Here is an 18,862-nt window from a genome sequence, read left to right as displayed (position 1 = left end):
ATTTTGCATAGTACCAGGCGATTTGTTTGGAAAGCAAAAAACGGTTTCGGTTCACATTTCCCGTCGGCAAATGTGTGTTTATTAGACCGGCAACAATTTTGACATTTTTTTTCGGAACACTGCTAATTCAAATGGTAATTGGATGCACAATCATATGCAAAATATGAGCTGTTTCGGATAGCTCTAGTTTACCCACAAGAGGTTTTAAGTTTCTATAGTAATATATATGGAAAATCGGAAATGAAAACCTAAAATCAAATAAATAATTCCACAGTAACTCTGCATACCTCCAAACTTATGGTCGCATAGCTTATTTTATAACAAACAGCTTTGTTGAAGGTTGCATATTGATTGGAGGTTCTCCAAGAGTTATTTAACTTTGAAGACCAACCGATTTTTTTGAAATTTCCTATTCTAAGCATGTGCGAGAAAGAGAGACAACACATAACTTTATATAATATCTTTTTACTGCAAAATCGGATCAATTTGCAGTCTTCGGCAATGTTGATCCTTACACCTTAAGCTATATATCTGCAGCGCCAATTCAGTATATTGCACATTTTTAACTGAACAGTTAAGGAACTTCATTATTAACAATTCACCAACAATTCTAAAACATAGAATTGTAACACACACTAATTTTAAAAATGTCTTGCAACCTATAATAAAAATGGGAAATTCTCTTGAATTAAAACTAGATAAACCTGTTTCGAAGCATTAAATATGTTGTATTTATTAAACATTTTTAAAGAAGTTTGCCACAAATCCGCAAAGTCTCCAGCCATACAGAAACACCATTAAAACTCATTTTCTGCGTCTCTCGCTTGCACTCCGATTCACACAATATAGGTCTCAACATAATTTGTTGGTAATTTTTCTGATGAGCTTTCTGGTTTCCATTGCTTCGCATTTTATCCAATTTCTTCACGCGTCCCCCTTTTATTCGGTTTTAGGCTCAATTTTGTTTTTGTTGGCTCATCCTCTTTCTCCGTTTTAAGTTGCACGTAAAAAAGAAACCACCTAGAGATTACGATCGCGAAAAACAAAACAGTGAAGTTTCACGACCCTCCGACTATAATTGTGGAGCGATTGATCCCTATTTTAAATCCATCCGTTTCGTTTATTCATTCATACGAATTACAGACACACATACACAAGAAAGCTATACAAGATTAGATTCAACTGTTGCACTTGTTCGACGAACGGTACTTGATATTGATTTCACGATGGCGAGATTCGTAGATTCCATGGAGTGTATTTTTTTTCATGCCGGCCAAGCTCCACAGACACTTACGAAAGCTAGGTGCGCATCTCAAATTGGCGAATACTGAAAATTACGCATTCAGTTATCGTACAACGTGTAGCTGCATGGTGGAATTCTTCGCCGCTACAGTCATCGCCAGCCGGGTGCTTAGTTCCTTGTTCAACTCGTGCCAGATACATTTGCCAATGAGGGATACATTTTCGATCGAGGGCCGACAGATAACCAGCAAGGTGATGCAGATTCCATCCGTAGGGTTGGGCTGTGAATCAGTAGTGTGGTGCTCAACACTCAAAACTCCGTGGGGTCTGTGTTGCGGTAGATCCGCACCAAATAACTCGATCATAAACTTTTTCAGAGTAGAGTGAATGCTTCGACCGGGATGAATCTCCACTGTGGGGAAGTGATATGCGGTTTTTTCGCTAAGTAGCACAAAAACTTGGTTCGTAGTTTTATTTTTGATGGCAACCACTATCCTTAGATAGTTTTTATAGTGAGGTTTCCGGGCTGGAAGAATGTCCCTGTGCCAGTTGGGATCTTTGGGAAGGCGTCGTTTGTGGTTGCGTGCCAGATCGATGATAGGCAGAATGTCGTTTGCTCTTAAACTTAGCTCGTTCAGATTCCCAACCCATTTAGCTTGAATCGATTCCTGATCCGCTTGAGAAGGGGTCTTCAGATCACCTCCGACTACGTTTCCAGTCAGTACAAATCGAAACCAAGTACCCCCAGCTGATTCTACTGCCAGTACGGTTGTAATATCCACTTTTAGTCCGGTCTCTTCAAGAACTTCCCGTGCCCCTGCCTCCACAATTGTTTCTCCGGGTTCCATGCGGCCGGCAGGGAGATACCATTTTCCAGCGCACGATTCCTTTGCTTCCTGCATCATCAAAACCTCATTATTGTCATTCACGATCACACAGGCTACCACGTAGGTCACTGTTTTACCCACAACTGGAATATAATCCGACGAAGCCAGAGGTTTAACACCCTGCGCTTCGGTGGCTGCATTTTGTTCTTCTAAAGAGAAATCGCACAACTCACTAGTAAGTTCGTCGAGAGATTGTCCCTCCAACACTCGGATCAAATTTGATTCCATTTTGACTGAACCCATACGCAAAACTTTTGGCGCAATTAAAAAACGAGCATAATCTGTATTGCCAACGAGTCAACCGTGCGACTCACTTTTCCACGTATAGTTTGAACGGAATTTGAAATGAGTGCCAGCTCAACGATCACGATTTGCTTTTTCTCTGAAACAACCTGGCACTGTTTATCGGTGGAATTTCAAAACGAAACTAAAACGCGACTTGTCGATTGTGTATGGGAAGGCCTCTTGGTGGAGCCAGCGAAGAGCCAGGTGGAAAAACAAGTTGAGGGCCTACTCGTCGACCGAGTTCCTCTCTTCCACACAGACAGCGTCGTCCCCAATGCCAACGACGACGGTCAACACTTGGTTCTGTTTTTGAGGTATTCTTTCTTTGGGTCGTGTTTCGTGATTGGAGGAGACCGCTTAGTTTATGGTAAGCTTCTAGTTCGTTAATATTTTGGCCACATTCTTTGCATGTGAGATTCATTCACCTTCTCCCGCCCGGCAGCCACCAGCGCCTCCTTCACACATTCTTCCACCCCTTTCACTTCCGAGCTTAGCGGTTTGTGTTTCGCATATTTTATTATTAGCCGCAGTTGTTTCTTACACCATTTAGTCTCAGAGCGGTCCGTCAAATATCCAATGTGCCGAGATTATGGACAGCTCTGAGTTGGAGTGCCTTGTGGTGGCCACTCACATTAACAAATATAATACAGAATAGCTGGAGGCTGCGATCGGCGTCGCGATGCTAACGGTGTATCGTTTCTTCCTCACGATGGCGTATTCCCGCTGAGCAAGGTGGATAATTTTGGTCTGTTCATAGAAAAGAAAAATGAAACTGAGTTAATTGTTGGAAGTTCCAGACATTTTTTTGCTTCGAATCGAGCGTTTTCGCAACAGATGACGGCAGCGCATTGCAATAATTGGTTCATCATCAGGAGCATTCATGCGTTCAGCGCAAGGAAAGTAGAGTAAGCCAGTAAGGGGTGAATGGATTTGAGAAGTGGTGCAATGCTGCAATGAAGGCTTTCAAAATTTTCAGTTAAAATTTAGGGATTCTGAAAGTTTACAATTTGGTAGTTGATAACCAATTTCACGATACCTTAGGATATAAAAGTAGTTCTAGTACAAGTAGTTCTAATGAAGTTTAGGAATCGCAATCTAAACAGTTACTACTACCAGATAGACCCCCGCACTCGCTCCTGTTGCCTTTTAGGATATGAAAGTGGGGGCGTACAAGGAAACCGGAGACTAGTGGGCCAAGATCGAGCAATCTGAAATTGAAATGATTAGGAAAGCTCGGATTGTTCGGACTTTGAAATTCACGAGAGCTGCGAATACCATCATGACTTTCGAAGTTCATTTGAGGAGACACTTGTAACAGTTGCATGAAGCGGGCAAAAGTTGTCGCCTAATGTGGAATGTGTACAACAATCTCGGGGGTTGGTTTTATTCGAATTACTACTTACAAAACTCTACTATTGTTCCACATCAAGCATTTCTAAATTCTACCATCCTCCAATAGTCCTATGGCTTAGGGGAAAATATTAACAACGAGTTTGGAAACACTTTTTCTTGATACGACGATCGGAAGAATATAGGGTAGACGAGGCCTTATTCATTTCATTAGTCAGGATGTCACACTGTTTCGTTGATAACTCGACTTAGAGTGACTGGATTACACTTAAACAGATAGAGCAAAAATGATGTCCCACGTTCCTAAGAAGCAGTACAGTTAAAATTCTTGCCTGGAAAATGTTTGAGCGAAGCGAATAGTCGAGTACAACGTACCCTTATTCATCCTACTATTTGAGCTAATACGTTGAATAGAGATAGCAGACACTGCTCTAACTAATGTGTTCAAATAGGTGGGATGATGCAAACAAATCAAATTTAAAAAATCAACCTCTTTAGGAATTGTTGCCCTTTTATCACTTTGAATATTCTGATAGATGCTCGATTATTTGCATGCAACTCCAAGTGCTCAAATCTACCAAGATGTCTCACGGCAACAGCAGAGTTGTCCCTCTTTACTATAAGAACCGATAGCTTTCCTATCTGTACATGACTAAAATTTTTATAACTTTTCCTACTTAGTAATCTCTACCTAATTTAATGTCGTTAAAATAAAAAGAAGTTACAACTTGAATAAGTTGTTATCCAAATAAATGACATCTATATAATTCCAAAAGTGTTTCTAAAATAATATTACTGTTAAGTTTTAGAAGAAAGTTGAAAGTTTCACTTGTTATCGCTTTCCATGTGATACCTCAAGGAATCGCCATATATGCCATTACCGACAGCATTAATCATTTGTAATAAGTTTATAAATTTTAGTCAAAGCAAAAAATGAAACTGATCACCAGCACTCTTTTATTTTTAAGTCGGTAACTGAATATTTGCTGCATCTACAGCTTCCTCTCAGCAACCTTATCTTGTTATCGATAGAGATTCATGATTTCAACGAACTTGCGTGAAATTTTGCTTGTATCGAAGCGTTCTCAGATTACATGGCTAGCTTAACCTTCTTTAGGTGTTAAATTAAATCACAATAATTTGTAATAAACTTGAAAGTTTATATCAAATCTCATCTAAAATGAAATTTACACTTAGATTCAACTATTGAACATGGATTCTACGTGAAAATCATCCAGAAAATCCGGAACATGTGTATAGTTGGTCAATTCATGAATCTAGTTCTAGAGCTCTGAAGTTTTTTCGAAAATATTTGTTGCATTGGCATAAATTCGTAGTTATAACTGAAAAATTTCCACACACTATGACTTTCCGGAAGATCTGGAATATCCGCGCAGCTGGTCAATTAATGAATCTTGTCCTAGAGTTATGAGATAGTTTTGAAAACATATAAGGGAATACCATTCGCAAAAATTCGTACTTGTGACTGGGATAGAGACCCATTGATCATTCAGATGATCCGGCGTAGAATTGGCCAGTTCACAAATAGGGTCTTTGTGCCGGTCACACATAGAATGTTTTGCAGTAATAATTCTAAAAAAACATTCAAGGAAACCATAGACTTCCAGAGCCAGTTCCGCATCTTCCGTAACGATACGAATAGGGTCTATATCCCAGTCACAAGTACGAATTTATGCGAATGATATTCCCGAATTTATTCGAATGATATTCCAAAAAATCTTAGAACTCTAGGACAAGGTTCATTAATTGACCAACTGCGCGGATGTTCCAGATCTTCCGGAAGGCCATTAGGTAGCAAAATAAATCATGTGTAGGTCATAAGGACGTTTAAATGAGAATTCAAGAAGCACTAAAAATCCATGGTTCTAAGACCAGCTTTATGAATTGATCAGTTCAGCGGATGCTCCAGATTTTCCGTCGTTATGTGACCAATACAGTCAATTTTTCACTCGGAACTAGAAATTTATGCCAAAGCAACATGAATAAATGTTTTCAAGAAAACTGAAGAATTCTAGAAGTAGATTAATGAATCAGATAGTTCTACTGATGTTCCGGATTTTATGGTTGATTTTCACGTAGAATCCAGCATTTGAATAAGAGTATCAATATTATTTTAGATGGGATTTTATATAAGCTTTCAAGAATATTACGAAACTTTGGGATCAGTTTCATTGATTGACATCATTGTCAATCGTTCAGTATTATGTGAAACACCATGGTATCGCTGAAATCAGTATCGGATAAGGAACATACAAGATCGGTCCAATTATGTACAAAACTGATATGTATATTCTTATTTTTTGTTGCGTTTATTATTAGTGTTCTGTTAATAAACTTGTGATTTATAATGACGGTTCTGCATACATTTATGCATGCCAAACATGAACCCATTTGGCACCGATTCCCGCTGGCCAACCTGATCAAAAACTATAATATTTACCAGAAACTGAAAATTGAAACTCCAATACAAATTTTTGAGTTCCACTTCATATGGATTTGACTGACAATGTGTCATAAAATAGAGTTCGAAATCGGGGTCAATATGACCCGCTAACACCTTATTCGTAACTTTTTTTGTCCCTCAGAAATGTCCGAAAATTTTAAATTCATTTGAAAATCGTTACTCTCTATGAAAGAGGAAATGTCAAGAAGTTCCAAACTTCTAGGTTCATAACTCAAAAAGTTATCGCATTTCGAAAGTTCATTTTGGGTGATATATACCCCAACACCTAGCCAAGGTTAAAGAAAATGAGATATGCAGTAGGTTTCACATATTTCTAGTGTGTCTTCAACATTATAATCATACTTATTAATTTAAAAAAAATCCGAAGACTTTAGGGAAGGCTAAAGCCCCCTAGCTCCCCCGTGCGCACGCCAATGCATATACGTTATTGTAAGATTAGTTTACAGAAATTCAAATGGGAATATTGCCTAGAAAAAAGCTAATCTTATCTGCGCAATTGAGTATTTAGACAGATTTCATTATTCTACGATATATTTATTATGCTGAAAACCATCGAACGATAACATGTAATATGGAAACATAGTTATGATAAAGTGAAATATCACAAAGTACTTCCTATGTTTCTTATCGAAATTTTTGTTAGAATACCCGTGAACGGCTGACAAAAACTATACTATCAAAGGGAAGTACAAGGTATTGATAACCTTCGATCAGCTATCGACTTTAACGGTAGTGTTTTCACGTCTATATCCGTTCACACCCTCTAATTCTGCTACTGAGAGAGCCCAGTCGTCCCAGGTCTAAGAACCAAATGTTATCAATAGACTTACACTCGTTTGGAGGTATGATGTAGGAGACTTGTGAGAATTATATGATTTCACCGTTTGACGACATCAAAAAATCAGAAGGAACGTTTGTCATTCAAAGAACATTGCTGATCGTCCGAAACGCTTTGATGAATTCGCGTATTAATACAACCCCAAAAGCGTTTCAGGCTCTATCCCCAACCAGTTCATTCATTGTGACAGCAGTTGGAGTTAGAACCTGACTCGGGTTCGTTTCATGCATAAACCACATTAGACTCCTATTTTTTATATGGCATCTAAATATAGAGACATCAATACACCACAAGCGACGAACTACTTTATACTATAGCAGTTTAAGTAAAATCCTAATATCTACGTTTCGTCGATATCTGTTTTGAGACAAATACAAAACTTTGCTTAGATGATAATGATGAAAGTCTAGAAATCCGGTTTCACCATGAAAGCGGAATGTAGGGTAATGTCCTTATTACAACAGTAGACCCGATTGTTATATCATTTAGAATTTCTCGGTTTCGAGCTAATCATATGAGAAAAAGACAATTCAATTTAGCTCAAAAAGAGGTCCAAATTATTTTCTTAATTATTATCAACATATTTAGTCAAAGCTATCAACAAACGTTTAGTTGCATTAAAATATCTTTCTTGAAATTTAATAGAAAGCGTATACGAGCGGTAAATTACCGTTTAATGTCTCTTTACACCGAAAAAATATTAATCGTTACACTGAGACATACTTTTATTTTAAATGGAGAATTCATTTATTATTCATTATAATTCTCAACAAAATTACTTGTTAAACGCTAGAATATGTCTAGTAGACTAACAACAATTTTAATCTTTTTTCGGTGAACTTCCAATACAAATGGGAATAGATTCAACGAACCATACGCTAATTGGGTTTTTACAATGGTTTTACCGATAGGTCTAGTTTACTCATAAGTAGAGTTTTCGATCAGCAATAGAAAAGCAAGCCTGTCGTACAACGATTTTTGCTGCCCAACTTTTCGTGACACGGTAGCATCCGACACACCTAAAACAAAACTGTAGGAAACTATTTTTTCAGCGACGAATCACATAAATGAGTGGACACTGATTCTTAAAATAAAAATACTGCGGAAATGTAGAGAATTAATTGATATAATTCATAGATTATTTTCCCTGCACTTAGTTTATCACGAGGTTCTAAACCGCGAAATAATCGTGCTTCCATATCGCGTTGTTAGTAACTTTTCGCAATTTCTTGAATGGTTAAACTGCTTCTCGTGAAAATAATGATGAAATTTAAGAAAAAATTGAGTAATTACTGTTAAATAAATGAGTATTATATACCTGTGTAAGAGATGGTACACAGATGCGTAGTTCCGTGAAAGGTCTATCTAAACATAATATAGCTTCATTTAGGAGCTGCGCAAAAATAGTACAGCACCAACATAAACTCAATACTTTATATAGGGATGATGTTTGTTATTTGAATTAATGTCTCGATTTCCCCACTCATGAGGAATTGGTACGTGATTGTTTATCCTTACATAAGCTAAATTTATTCGATATATGTAGCTTCATGCCTACTTGAACCAACTGATAAATAGTTGTTCTTAAGTTACTTGACCATTTCAACTAAACATCGATTTTTCTCTGGTTAAACTACCAACCTACTGAACCTTCTCAAAGAATGCTATAGGTGTGCAAGTTTGAAAAAAACATATTTGACATGCACATGCTGCTAGAGTACCTACGGAAGTTGAATAGAAGCAACATACCCGCGGGGCTTCATAAACCGGTTGTTGTTGGAACAGTGTCAGTTTGGCTGCGCGCAAAGTAGAAAAATTGTTTACATAATCTCCGTGCTAACGCAAGTCACTTGGGTTACATCATTGTTCCCACTGTCGCATTAGAAGAGCGTATGTAGGTATATTTTGCATCAACAAAACGCAGACTTTTCGGATGATCTTCGTCTTCGCCAACCAGCTTGAAGAGGTCATTGGAATGACAAGTAGGAGCATTTCTCAGTTTTATATACTAATTCCACTCGTATAGCGAATGGAATAGGTAGCAACCGAGAAAACCTGTTTCCGATTTGTTCATTCAAATTCAAAATAAACACAGTATCGAATAATACAATACCCTTGAGATTCCAATCATTCTTTTAATACTGCTAGTCAATACTGCTTCTAGCGTGTTATATATGTATTATGCTAATTAGCTTGCTCAAATAAGCCAAGTTATGAAGATTGGGAGATATGACTTACTTTCATCATCCTACCAAATCGAGTTGATCTCGCTTTTCCCATCGAGGTATAATCAATTACTATAATCACAGATAACAGACATTTAGGCTAGAACAAAATTTATTAAAAAACCTGTGTAAACTTTCAAATTGATAAACGTTGGAAATCCGTGTTTCACTATTGCCATCTACGCAACTGTTTGCTACATGTGTTTGACAACTGCACTCCAACTGCATTGTGTCGATCACTGCGCCACCTACAAGTGTTTGCCAAACGTGTTTTAGAGTCTGATTTAATGGAAATATCAGTAGCGGGTATTTACACTCGTTTCAAATCGAGCCCACCGTCTGTTATCTGTACTGTAACTGTGTACGTTTGTGACAAGTAAGTGTTTCTGGGTCAAAACTACTGTCCCGCAGTACCATATTACTTGAAAATCATGATAGACACTATTCAATAAATGGATATTTTGTTCACTTTTTAAAGATAGATTAAAATTATAAAGTGATGCACAGAATTACATGTGCGCCGAATACAGCGCATTCAGGGTATCTATTGAGCTCAACAAACCAGTAGGTTCAGACCAGCTGTTTCAAGCGGAATCCCAAAAAATGTCGCAAGCAGGCTGGGTGTGTCGTCTACAACCGCGCATCGAGCTAAAAACGAGCCGGACTGTTGACTAACAAGAAGATGGTGACTCCAAATCGTGACGATAAGCAAAGCAAGTCGCCCAGAGAACGATCGAGGAGGCTGTAGGGGAACATGGGGAGAGTTGACCACAGTTTTCAGTTAAACCTACGTAAATCTCTAAAAAAGTTTTCAATCCTTAGAAACTCATTGAAATGTAATGTACAAAAGCATTGTGCGTATTCATGATTTTTTTTTGCAGAATTATTGATTTACTTTTCCAAAAGGTATGAAAGTTATTCTGCGATCGTTTTTTTCTGGTTAAGTCTCCCTACTGCGGGGAGACTTGACCAAGGCATGGGAAGACGGGGCCGAGAGAATTTTAAAATATCAGTAGGGGACGGTGGGGAGTTGTGAACATAGTTTTGTTTTCGGGGCATAACTAACATAAATATTGGCCGATTTTCAATGTTAGACCTGGTATTTGTTAAGGACACCTTAATACATCCACGGGCTGAAGCAATTCAAAAAAATCATTGTCTTGTTTGAGATATGACAGAATGCGTGAGATCGGTATTTTTTAGTTTGGTATGGGAAGTTGTGAACCATCGCAAAAAGTAGAAGAGATGGAATATTTTTGTGATTTATTTTTATTAGGGCTATAGAAGATAAATTTTAAGATATTTCTAAACAAAAGATGAGATGGAAAAGTGATCTGATTCGCAATGGGTCGGTGACAACATGATTCGCGCCAATCCACCTGAATTCGCGATTGTGGCATGCGGAAATTAAAATTGTGGCAGAATCCTGTTCTTCGCAAAAAATTGAACATTTTTATATTATAATATGTATGATTCATCCCTGATTTTCAAATTATGATAGCATTCTATTAAAAAAATACTATAACCCACTGAAATGTACGGTTCACAACTCCCCACTAATGGTGGTTCACAACTCCCCACTTTCCATATCTTCGAAATATACGTATCTCCATCGACACACTAAAGGTTCATCCAAATTTTTTTTGTCGATGAAAGCCAATTACCCAAGGAAAGCTTTGCACTAATTTACTTTGAAATCAGCTACATAAAAGGACTCCACATACCACAAATGCAATTTAGTAAAAAAAAGTTGTTTTATATAAATAGTCGCTAGTTACCTGGACATGAAGAACATGAGTTAATGCAACATTTGCTAATGAGAAAGTGACGTCATGACAGTAGAAACATTTAACAGTAGTTACCATATTTTTATCATCTATAGCTTAGCGGGAATTGGCGGTATTCACAACTCCCCATGGTTCACAATTCCCCACCGTCCCCTACAAAAATAATGGCATAAAACATGCTGTAATATTTTTTTCCGCATTTTCGAGGTCCTTAGTACCAGCAAAAATTATAAAAGGATTGTATTTCATGAATTTTTATATCATAAAGCATTTTCTTTTTGGGATTTTAACCGTACTGATTACATCGCATGGTCACACGTTACAAAATCAGCCATATAACTGCTAACCTTGTTGGCTAGTACTATAAAAATGTATAGAATGGTGTTTAAGGTGTTTTTGTGGCGTAATTAAAATTAACAATAGCTACCACAGAATAGCAAATGTCAAAAATTTTGTATCTTTCTTCAGCTTATTGCCACTTGGTCAAGTCTCCCCATAAAACGTTGGTCAAGTCTTCCAACATTAGTTCTTAATCGTGCTAATTTTATATATACCCATTCTAATATACCGATTAATGTGGAATAATTTCACTACTTCATAAGGAATAATATGGTATATGACTTCTAGAAAAGAATTAATTACTCTAGAAGTGTCCATACAAAGTTTGATTAAAAATTACATCATTTAATGCAAATTCATGAATTACAGAATATTTTCTGTAAGGAAAGGATTTTTCACTCCAAATTTTTTAAATTACTTGGTGGGTTCGAAACAAGTATAAAAATAATTTAAAAAAAAAAATTAAGAACCGAATACGTTATTATACCTTATTGATAATTGTCGAATTTCGCGCTTGGTCAAGTCTACCCATGTTCCCCTACATAAAGATGCTGATGAAGTTTGTGTTGTACAGGATGACGAATTCTACGTCAAGGTAGACTTTAAACTGCTCCCTGAACAGGAATATTACATGTCGACTGAAAGAGTAAATGTGGCAAGAATGGAGAAAGAGCAAGAGCTGTGGAAAAAGTCTGTTGCCTTGCCTGGCCGGCTTTGGAATCTTGTCATTACGGAAAAAAAGATCATGAAGTGGTATGACATGAACAACGTTCAGGACATGGACATGATTCCTCCCAACAAGCCAGAGCTCCGCCCAATAGAAAGATATTAAGCAATAGTCTAGCGGAACCTGAAGAAGACGCGAGACGCGTGCAGTTCAAGGAATAATGGCGTTCTGTGCGAGTGATTAAGGAGATTGTGCAGAACTTTGCTGAAATGAAATTCCCGATAATTCGCATTCGCTAAAAGGAAGCTTGAGTAAATATTTTTTCTTTATTCTGAATGAATTGAAATTTGGTCGTCAAACGGTGGGATAACAAAATTCTCACAAGTTTCCTATCTCATGCCTCCACGCGAGTCTAAGTCTATTGATGACATTTGGTCCTTAGACCGGCGACGACTGGGTGCTATCAGCCTTCTGCCGATAGTAGCAGAATGAGAGGGTGCGAACAGATCTAGCCGAGAAAACATTGCCGTAAAAATGAATAGTTGATCGGAAATTAGCCCCAATACGAATAATCTGACTAGTATCTATGATCACGGGTCAATACGTATTGAAAATTCGCCGCGTCTGTTTTTATGAACCTAATTTCAAGCTCCGTTATTGCTAACAAGCCCGTGCATCAGGTTAACAATCCTTTATATTTCCCTCCAGTGTTCGTTATTATCGCTCGTATACTTGTATTCCACAAATCTGATATGGAAAATAAGAAATACTTTCCCTGATTTATAACATCTCGCGCTATTTTTGCCTATATAATGTGTCACTTCGAGTGGAGTTCAAATTGCTTTTGTTTAGGGAACATAGTATACTCTCGGTAGCCGGCTGCCCAGAGTTTAAAAAAAACCAAAAACTAAAGAAGATCTCTTTTTCGAGTGATCGTGCACTCGAAGACTAACTAAACAACTACGTAATAAAATATGCTTTACAGGTCGCATCGCTTGCTTGGAGCGAATCCTAGACCTGATACCCTTCCAAACTACCAACTCCGCGACACCTATGGAAGAGTCTGATGAATCGTCGTCCTTCCGTTAAGTAGGTGGAGCATCAACACTTCCTGGCTACCTTATCCTTTATCCTTCCCCGTGAACGATGGAGATGGGGGCGGCCGGCAATGATGGCTATCATGCTGTTGAGGTTTTAATATGGGTCGAATTGGTATGAATTCCTACTTACCATTTCCTAAGCAACTCTTATTAGATAATCAGCAGTCAAACATGATGAAGTCAGTGTGCAATCCGCCAAAATCATCGTCACAACGCAACGCAACGCAATGAATTGAAATTTCAAAAGAAACTTGGTTTGATTTTTTAATAAAATGTTTGACCAATTTGCACACATTCTTGTTTCGACAATTTTTAATCGTAACACCCTTCAAATAGAATGATCTCAACTTTTCTTATTATCTTGCTGTAAGCTGCTAATTATCCAATTTTGTTTGTGCTTAGAAATTGAATGTAGTCCCCTCAAGTGTCCTTTTATGTGTTTTTTCTTATAGCATAGTTTTTCTCATTTATGGAATTTTAAGTCAACAAATGGTTTGTTTACGTGGTTTTAAATTCACATGGTTTATGTATCCGCATTCAGTACCGCAGTCACAGAAACCCACCAGACACCTCACGTGGAGACCAGCGTTGGTTGGTTTAGTGCCGTAGAGCGAACTAGAAATTAGAAACAAGAGGCTAGAAGCCGAGTGGTTGCAGCGGCAAAACCTAAGAACAGGAAACGATACGGAGCCGAAAAAACTTCATCGTTGTAGGCAACAAGCGTACGACGAAATGGTACTTATGGAGCTAGAAGGAAGCTTTGTCGGGGACGAAGCGCGATAGTTTAAAAAACGATCAATAATAAAGGGAGGAAAAGCTCTCCGGCACTGGTCATGATCATCGACCGGGCGGGTATCTGTTAATAGATCTATACAGAACTGGCTGACAGGTGGACACAGTAGTTTGAGTTATTATTGAACGCACAAATGTTTAGAGAAAGCAGAAGAGGGATTCTATGAGAAAGTAGCTGACTCTAAGTATAACAATAGCCGATTCGCATAAAACGGTGCAGTTGTGTTCGGCTTATGAATTTCCATGATTTCTTCTGGCAATTAGAACTTTTTAACACAAGAGTGAATATTAAAGAGGGTGTAGAAGTTTTTACATGCATCATTTTGCAAAAAATTACCGTATTTTATTCAACAAAACTATCTGATAAAGAGTTACAGAGAATGAAAACTTCTGCACGAAAAAATGTCATTTCAAAGCAAAATGCTCATAAGTCGATGATATAGTAGTTTTCACAATAAATAAAATTTTGTTCCAACCAATACAAATATTTCGTTTGATTTCGAGCTTTTCATAATTTATTCGAGTTTGTCTATCAAGAACAATAAGTTTTCCAAAATGCTCATATGGGCCTCAAGACGATATTGGGAATTATACGAAAGCTACATGAAAACAATAATAATATGATTCAACTATTGTAATGTATTTATGACGCTTAGAACAGTTTTGTTCTGGACATCACGCTGAACCTTATCAAATGAATAACGATATTCGAGTTCCTAATAGTTTTCTTATATCTGCTGCTCGAACCTACGACTAGCCGCTAGCAGATGGCGCTAAAGCTGAGTACTGAGTAGACTATTAGGCGTTTTAATTGTGTTAGGTACCTATTGTGTTGTTATAGTGCTGTTTGAATGTGAAATAAATTATGAATTAAATTGATTCCCACCGAAGCACGTTACACTCTATAGTTCAATTGTCATAAACTATGCTTGATCCATATATCCATGGTTTTTATGTTGTTTTCAAATACATTGTAAATACTACCTTGATGTGCTTTTCGAAAAACTTATTGTTCCTGATGGAGAGCTGCCAATAACTCATCAAAACGTCGTAATAATTGTTTTTGCTGAAACAAAATTTAAAATATCTCGAAAACAATAGCGTTTTCGAAATTTTTTGTTATGAGCATTGATTTCTAATTGTATTAGGGTTATATTATTTTTGGCTGCAAATATTAATTAAAATTAATAAATTAATTAAAAAGTACTCTAAAAGTTGTCGTTAGGCAAATTTTCTTATTGATAGCTTCTCCATGATCCAAATTCACTGCCAAATTCTTTTTCATGTTTAAAACTATAAACATATGATTGTGCATGGTTCATGATGAGTAGATGCTAATAACTTTTAATAAAGAGAATTTTAGTTGAGGGATCATTCATAAATGACGTAGCATTTTTGAGTGATATTTAACACCCCCTCCCCCATCGTAGCATTTCGTCACAAACCTCTAAATACCCCTGATAATTACGTAGCTTGACGGTAACCCTACCTCTTCCCTTGTCCAATTAAAAAATAAAAAAAAACGATGTCAGATGAAACTGGTAAGATTGTCGTGACATCAGGTCAACCCCTATTCCCTTTAAAAAAGCTACGTAGCATGATATGACCCCCTACCCCCCTGTCGTCACACATCATCACAAATTACAAAACTCCCCCCTCCCCCATATAATTTTATGGATGGTCTCTGAGCCAAAACTCCAAACATCTCGAAAGCTATCACATTTTGGAAGATTTTAGTTAAGTGCATTTTGATTTGAAATAACATTTTGTCGGGTCTTCACTGTATATCTGACAGTTCGCGTCTTTGATAATACACTAAAGACCTGTTTTTATCAGCCCCTTTGGCGTATTTTTGTTTGACAAAATAGGGGTAACGAAAACACATATTTATTCATTTTCTTAAATAAACCGAAATATTCAACACTATTCCGTAGACATGGCCTCATAATCCTGGCTGGCTGACGAAATCGGGTCGAAAAGCTGGCAAAATTGGGGGCTGATAAAAACGGGTTTTCACTGTAGTAGCATCTATCCGAAGCATCTCAAATCTTTTGAAAAAGTTATGGCGCCGTAAAACGGAGTATCGTTGATTACTATAACTGAACTATTTTTTTTAGGATCCGTAAATATTTTTTTAAAATAATCCACGATCAAATCAGATGTTTTTCTTGTAAGAAATTTAATTTCGACTATTTTCCTGAAAAAGTTGGGTAAAAGTTAACTGGATCCTTCCAATTAGATTTTCTTTTGGGACGTAACAATATTGGGCATGAAATCACCTGAAGTTGTACAATTTGCACAACTCTCCCAACGTTCTTTTTCGATTCAATGATTGTGCTGACAGCGAAGAATGAAGATTAACAATTATTTTTTTTATAAACGATTTAACTTTTTCCTTGACTTGATACAAAGTTTATGTAACTGACAAGTTTTCGTTCTGCTGATAAATAAATTACAAATTACAAATTAAATCACGAAACAGTTGGAACGGTTTAAAATTATGGGTACAAATACTTACTTTAAAAATACAAACACATCTACTTGATTTCAAGAAAATTATTCGAAATTCTTCTGAAAAAGTGATCGATGTTCCCCCGTTTTACGGTACAGTTTAATTTGCATTAAATTTGATTGTTTTTTAAATACGTAGTGCTCATCTCTCCTACTGCGTCCGATTCAGCACACTTTTTGCTATATTTATCAACTTAGTTAAAATACCACCTTTTCACTTTTTTTTTATCTGGGCTGTGTGTACTTTCTTGCAGCGAATGGAGAAACGTACTTTGTAAACGTGGCTTAGGCAAAAAACTATCACTCCGTTTGCGTTCCTTTCTGGATCATGAACACGAAAAATTTAATCATTAAAACAAGTGGCTTCAGAAGACAGAAGCGGTAAACATAGCAGCACCCAAGATGCATTGAAATCGAACATCTTACCAGCACTGAGATTTACATGCACACTTGTATACTGTGTTTCATAGCAAAAGATACTAATGTATAATTTTCTTGCCTGTATAAACTGATTAATGTTTATTGAGTACTTACATAGCTTAGCTGCTTTGAGGCCTTGTTTAATTACTAAGTTTAACTCGAATAACTTTCCAATATATCTTCAGCGAACTACTATGACAAAAAAACACAGCTCTAGTATATAAGATATATACCTCTCTGTAGCTAGTCTAGTCCGATTTAGGTATTTTAATTCACGAGAAAATTAGTCGCCTATGACACATCAGTAGGAAAACAAAAATATGAATGAATGATGAAAATGTATTTATGGAAGCGACAGCGACGGCAAGTTCATTTATCTTTACCTGACACAAGCTGATGTTATGCTTTCACGAATACAACTCTACCAAGAATGAACGCTTCGCTCTTATGTTACGATCGAAAACAAAAACAAACCCGCGAGCTTACCGGCACATGGTGGGAGCATACAAACGGACACGCACATTGTTGTACTGAGGTAGCCCTAGCAGAAATGTTTAACAAATTTTCGATTCAGTTGAAAAAAAATTGCAAGTTTAATTATTTTGGTAAGCTTAATACATTTTTTGCACGGACAAACAAGAATTATTAATTCAATCATTACCTGAATTAATCAAGAAGAATTCCATACAGAAGAATCAACTTTTTTGTATTATAATAGAATTTTTGTTATATTGTTTTAATTTCATCCTGAACAAATCCAATAAAAATTCATGGTTTTCACTTCATATCTACAATATATTAATTATCAATCATAGGGTATGGTGCGGAAAATCCGACCTAGTACTTGGTTTTGGTTGTAAAATGCTCATTTTACATCAGATCAAGTGGTTATATAAAACAAATTAAAAGTTAGGGCTTCTGCGCAAATTTCTGTGTACAGAATTTTATGCATCATTTATTTAAGTTGCAAGCTTTGTACGAAAAAGTCCTTTTTACTGTTTTCTAAAATAGTGGGGTAGGGGAGCATGGGGAGACTTGACCAGATTTTCAGCTAAACCTGCATAAATCTCTAAAAAAAACCTTCAGTCATTGTGATATAATGTGCAAAGTTATTGTGCGTGTTCATGGTTTTTTACAGAATTTTTAATTTAATTTTTCAAAAGTTATAAAAGTTCTATGATCGTTTTTGTTTTGGTCAAGTCTCCCCACTGCGGGGAGACTTGAGCAAGGCCTGGGGAGTCTTGACCAAGGGAATTTTGAAAAATCATAACAAAAAATAATTACATATAATTATAATGTAATTATTTTTTTCCATATTGTCGAGATCCTTAGGTAGCAGTAAAAAATATAGAAGGGTTGCATTTCATAAATTTAAATTTATTTAATGAATTTCTTTTTAAGGATTAACTGTACTGCTTACATTGCATGTTCACACGTCCAGAAATCAGTCATGTTACTGCTAACTTTGTTGACTAATACTAAAATATATAGACCGATGTTTGAGGTGGTATTTTTTGTGTCGTGATTAACATTAACAGTAGATACCAAACCATACTAAATATCAGGAATTTTGTATCTTTATTCAGCTTATTGTCACTTGGTCAAGTCTCCCCATAAAGTCTTGGTCAAGTCTCCCCAACATTAGTTACCGCGTTCAATGTCATGCAAATTCTAGTGATAACTATTCCAGTGTTCCAATTTATGTAAAATCATTTCACTGCTTTACAAGGATTAAGATGGTATATTAGTACATTAATAGTAATTAGTAGTCGAGTAGATATGTCCATACAAAGTTTGATAAAAAATACATCATTTAATGCAAATTTATTAATTACGGAATATTTTCTATAAGGAAAGGATTTTTCATTCCAAACTTTTGAAATTATCTTAAGGGATCGAAACCAGTATAAAAATATTTTTGAAAAAAAATTAAG

General features: G+C 36.5%; 1 protein-coding gene across 3 annotated transcripts; it reads right to left on the bottom strand.

The window, feature by feature from the left end:
• Positions 1-707: 707 nt before the first annotated feature.
• Positions 708-17,261, bottom strand: LOC131684335 (8-oxo-dGDP phosphatase NUDT18-like). Of its 3 annotated transcripts, none has more exons than XM_058967119.1 (2): positions 17,043-17,261; positions 708-3,161 (listed from the first exon to the last, which is right to left on the bottom strand). In XM_058967119.1, exon 2 carries the CDS (start codon positions 2,370-2,372, stop codon positions 1,347-1,349), a length of 1,026 nt encoding a protein of 341 aa, XP_058823102.1. In that variant the 5' UTR covers positions 2,373-3,161; positions 17,043-17,261; the 3' UTR covers positions 708-1,346. The 3 variants fall into 3 exon arrangements, with proteins under 3 accessions (XP_058823102.1, XP_058823104.1, XP_058823103.1); XM_058967121.1 differs by lacking the exon at positions 17,043-17,261 and adding an exon at positions 16,780-16,916; XM_058967120.1 differs by lacking the exon at positions 17,043-17,261 and adding an exon at positions 16,516-16,755.
• Between the last annotated feature and the right edge of the window lie 1,601 nt (positions 17,262-18,862).

Source organism: Topomyia yanbarensis, chromosome 2 (assembly GCF_030247195.1).
Source record: "Topomyia yanbarensis strain Yona2022 chromosome 2, ASM3024719v1, whole genome shotgun sequence".
NCBI lineage: Eukaryota > Metazoa > Arthropoda > Insecta > Diptera > Culicidae > Topomyia > Topomyia yanbarensis.
The sequence above is the reverse complement of the archived record's forward strand: the minus strand, read 5'-3'. Positions and strand labels throughout refer to the sequence as shown.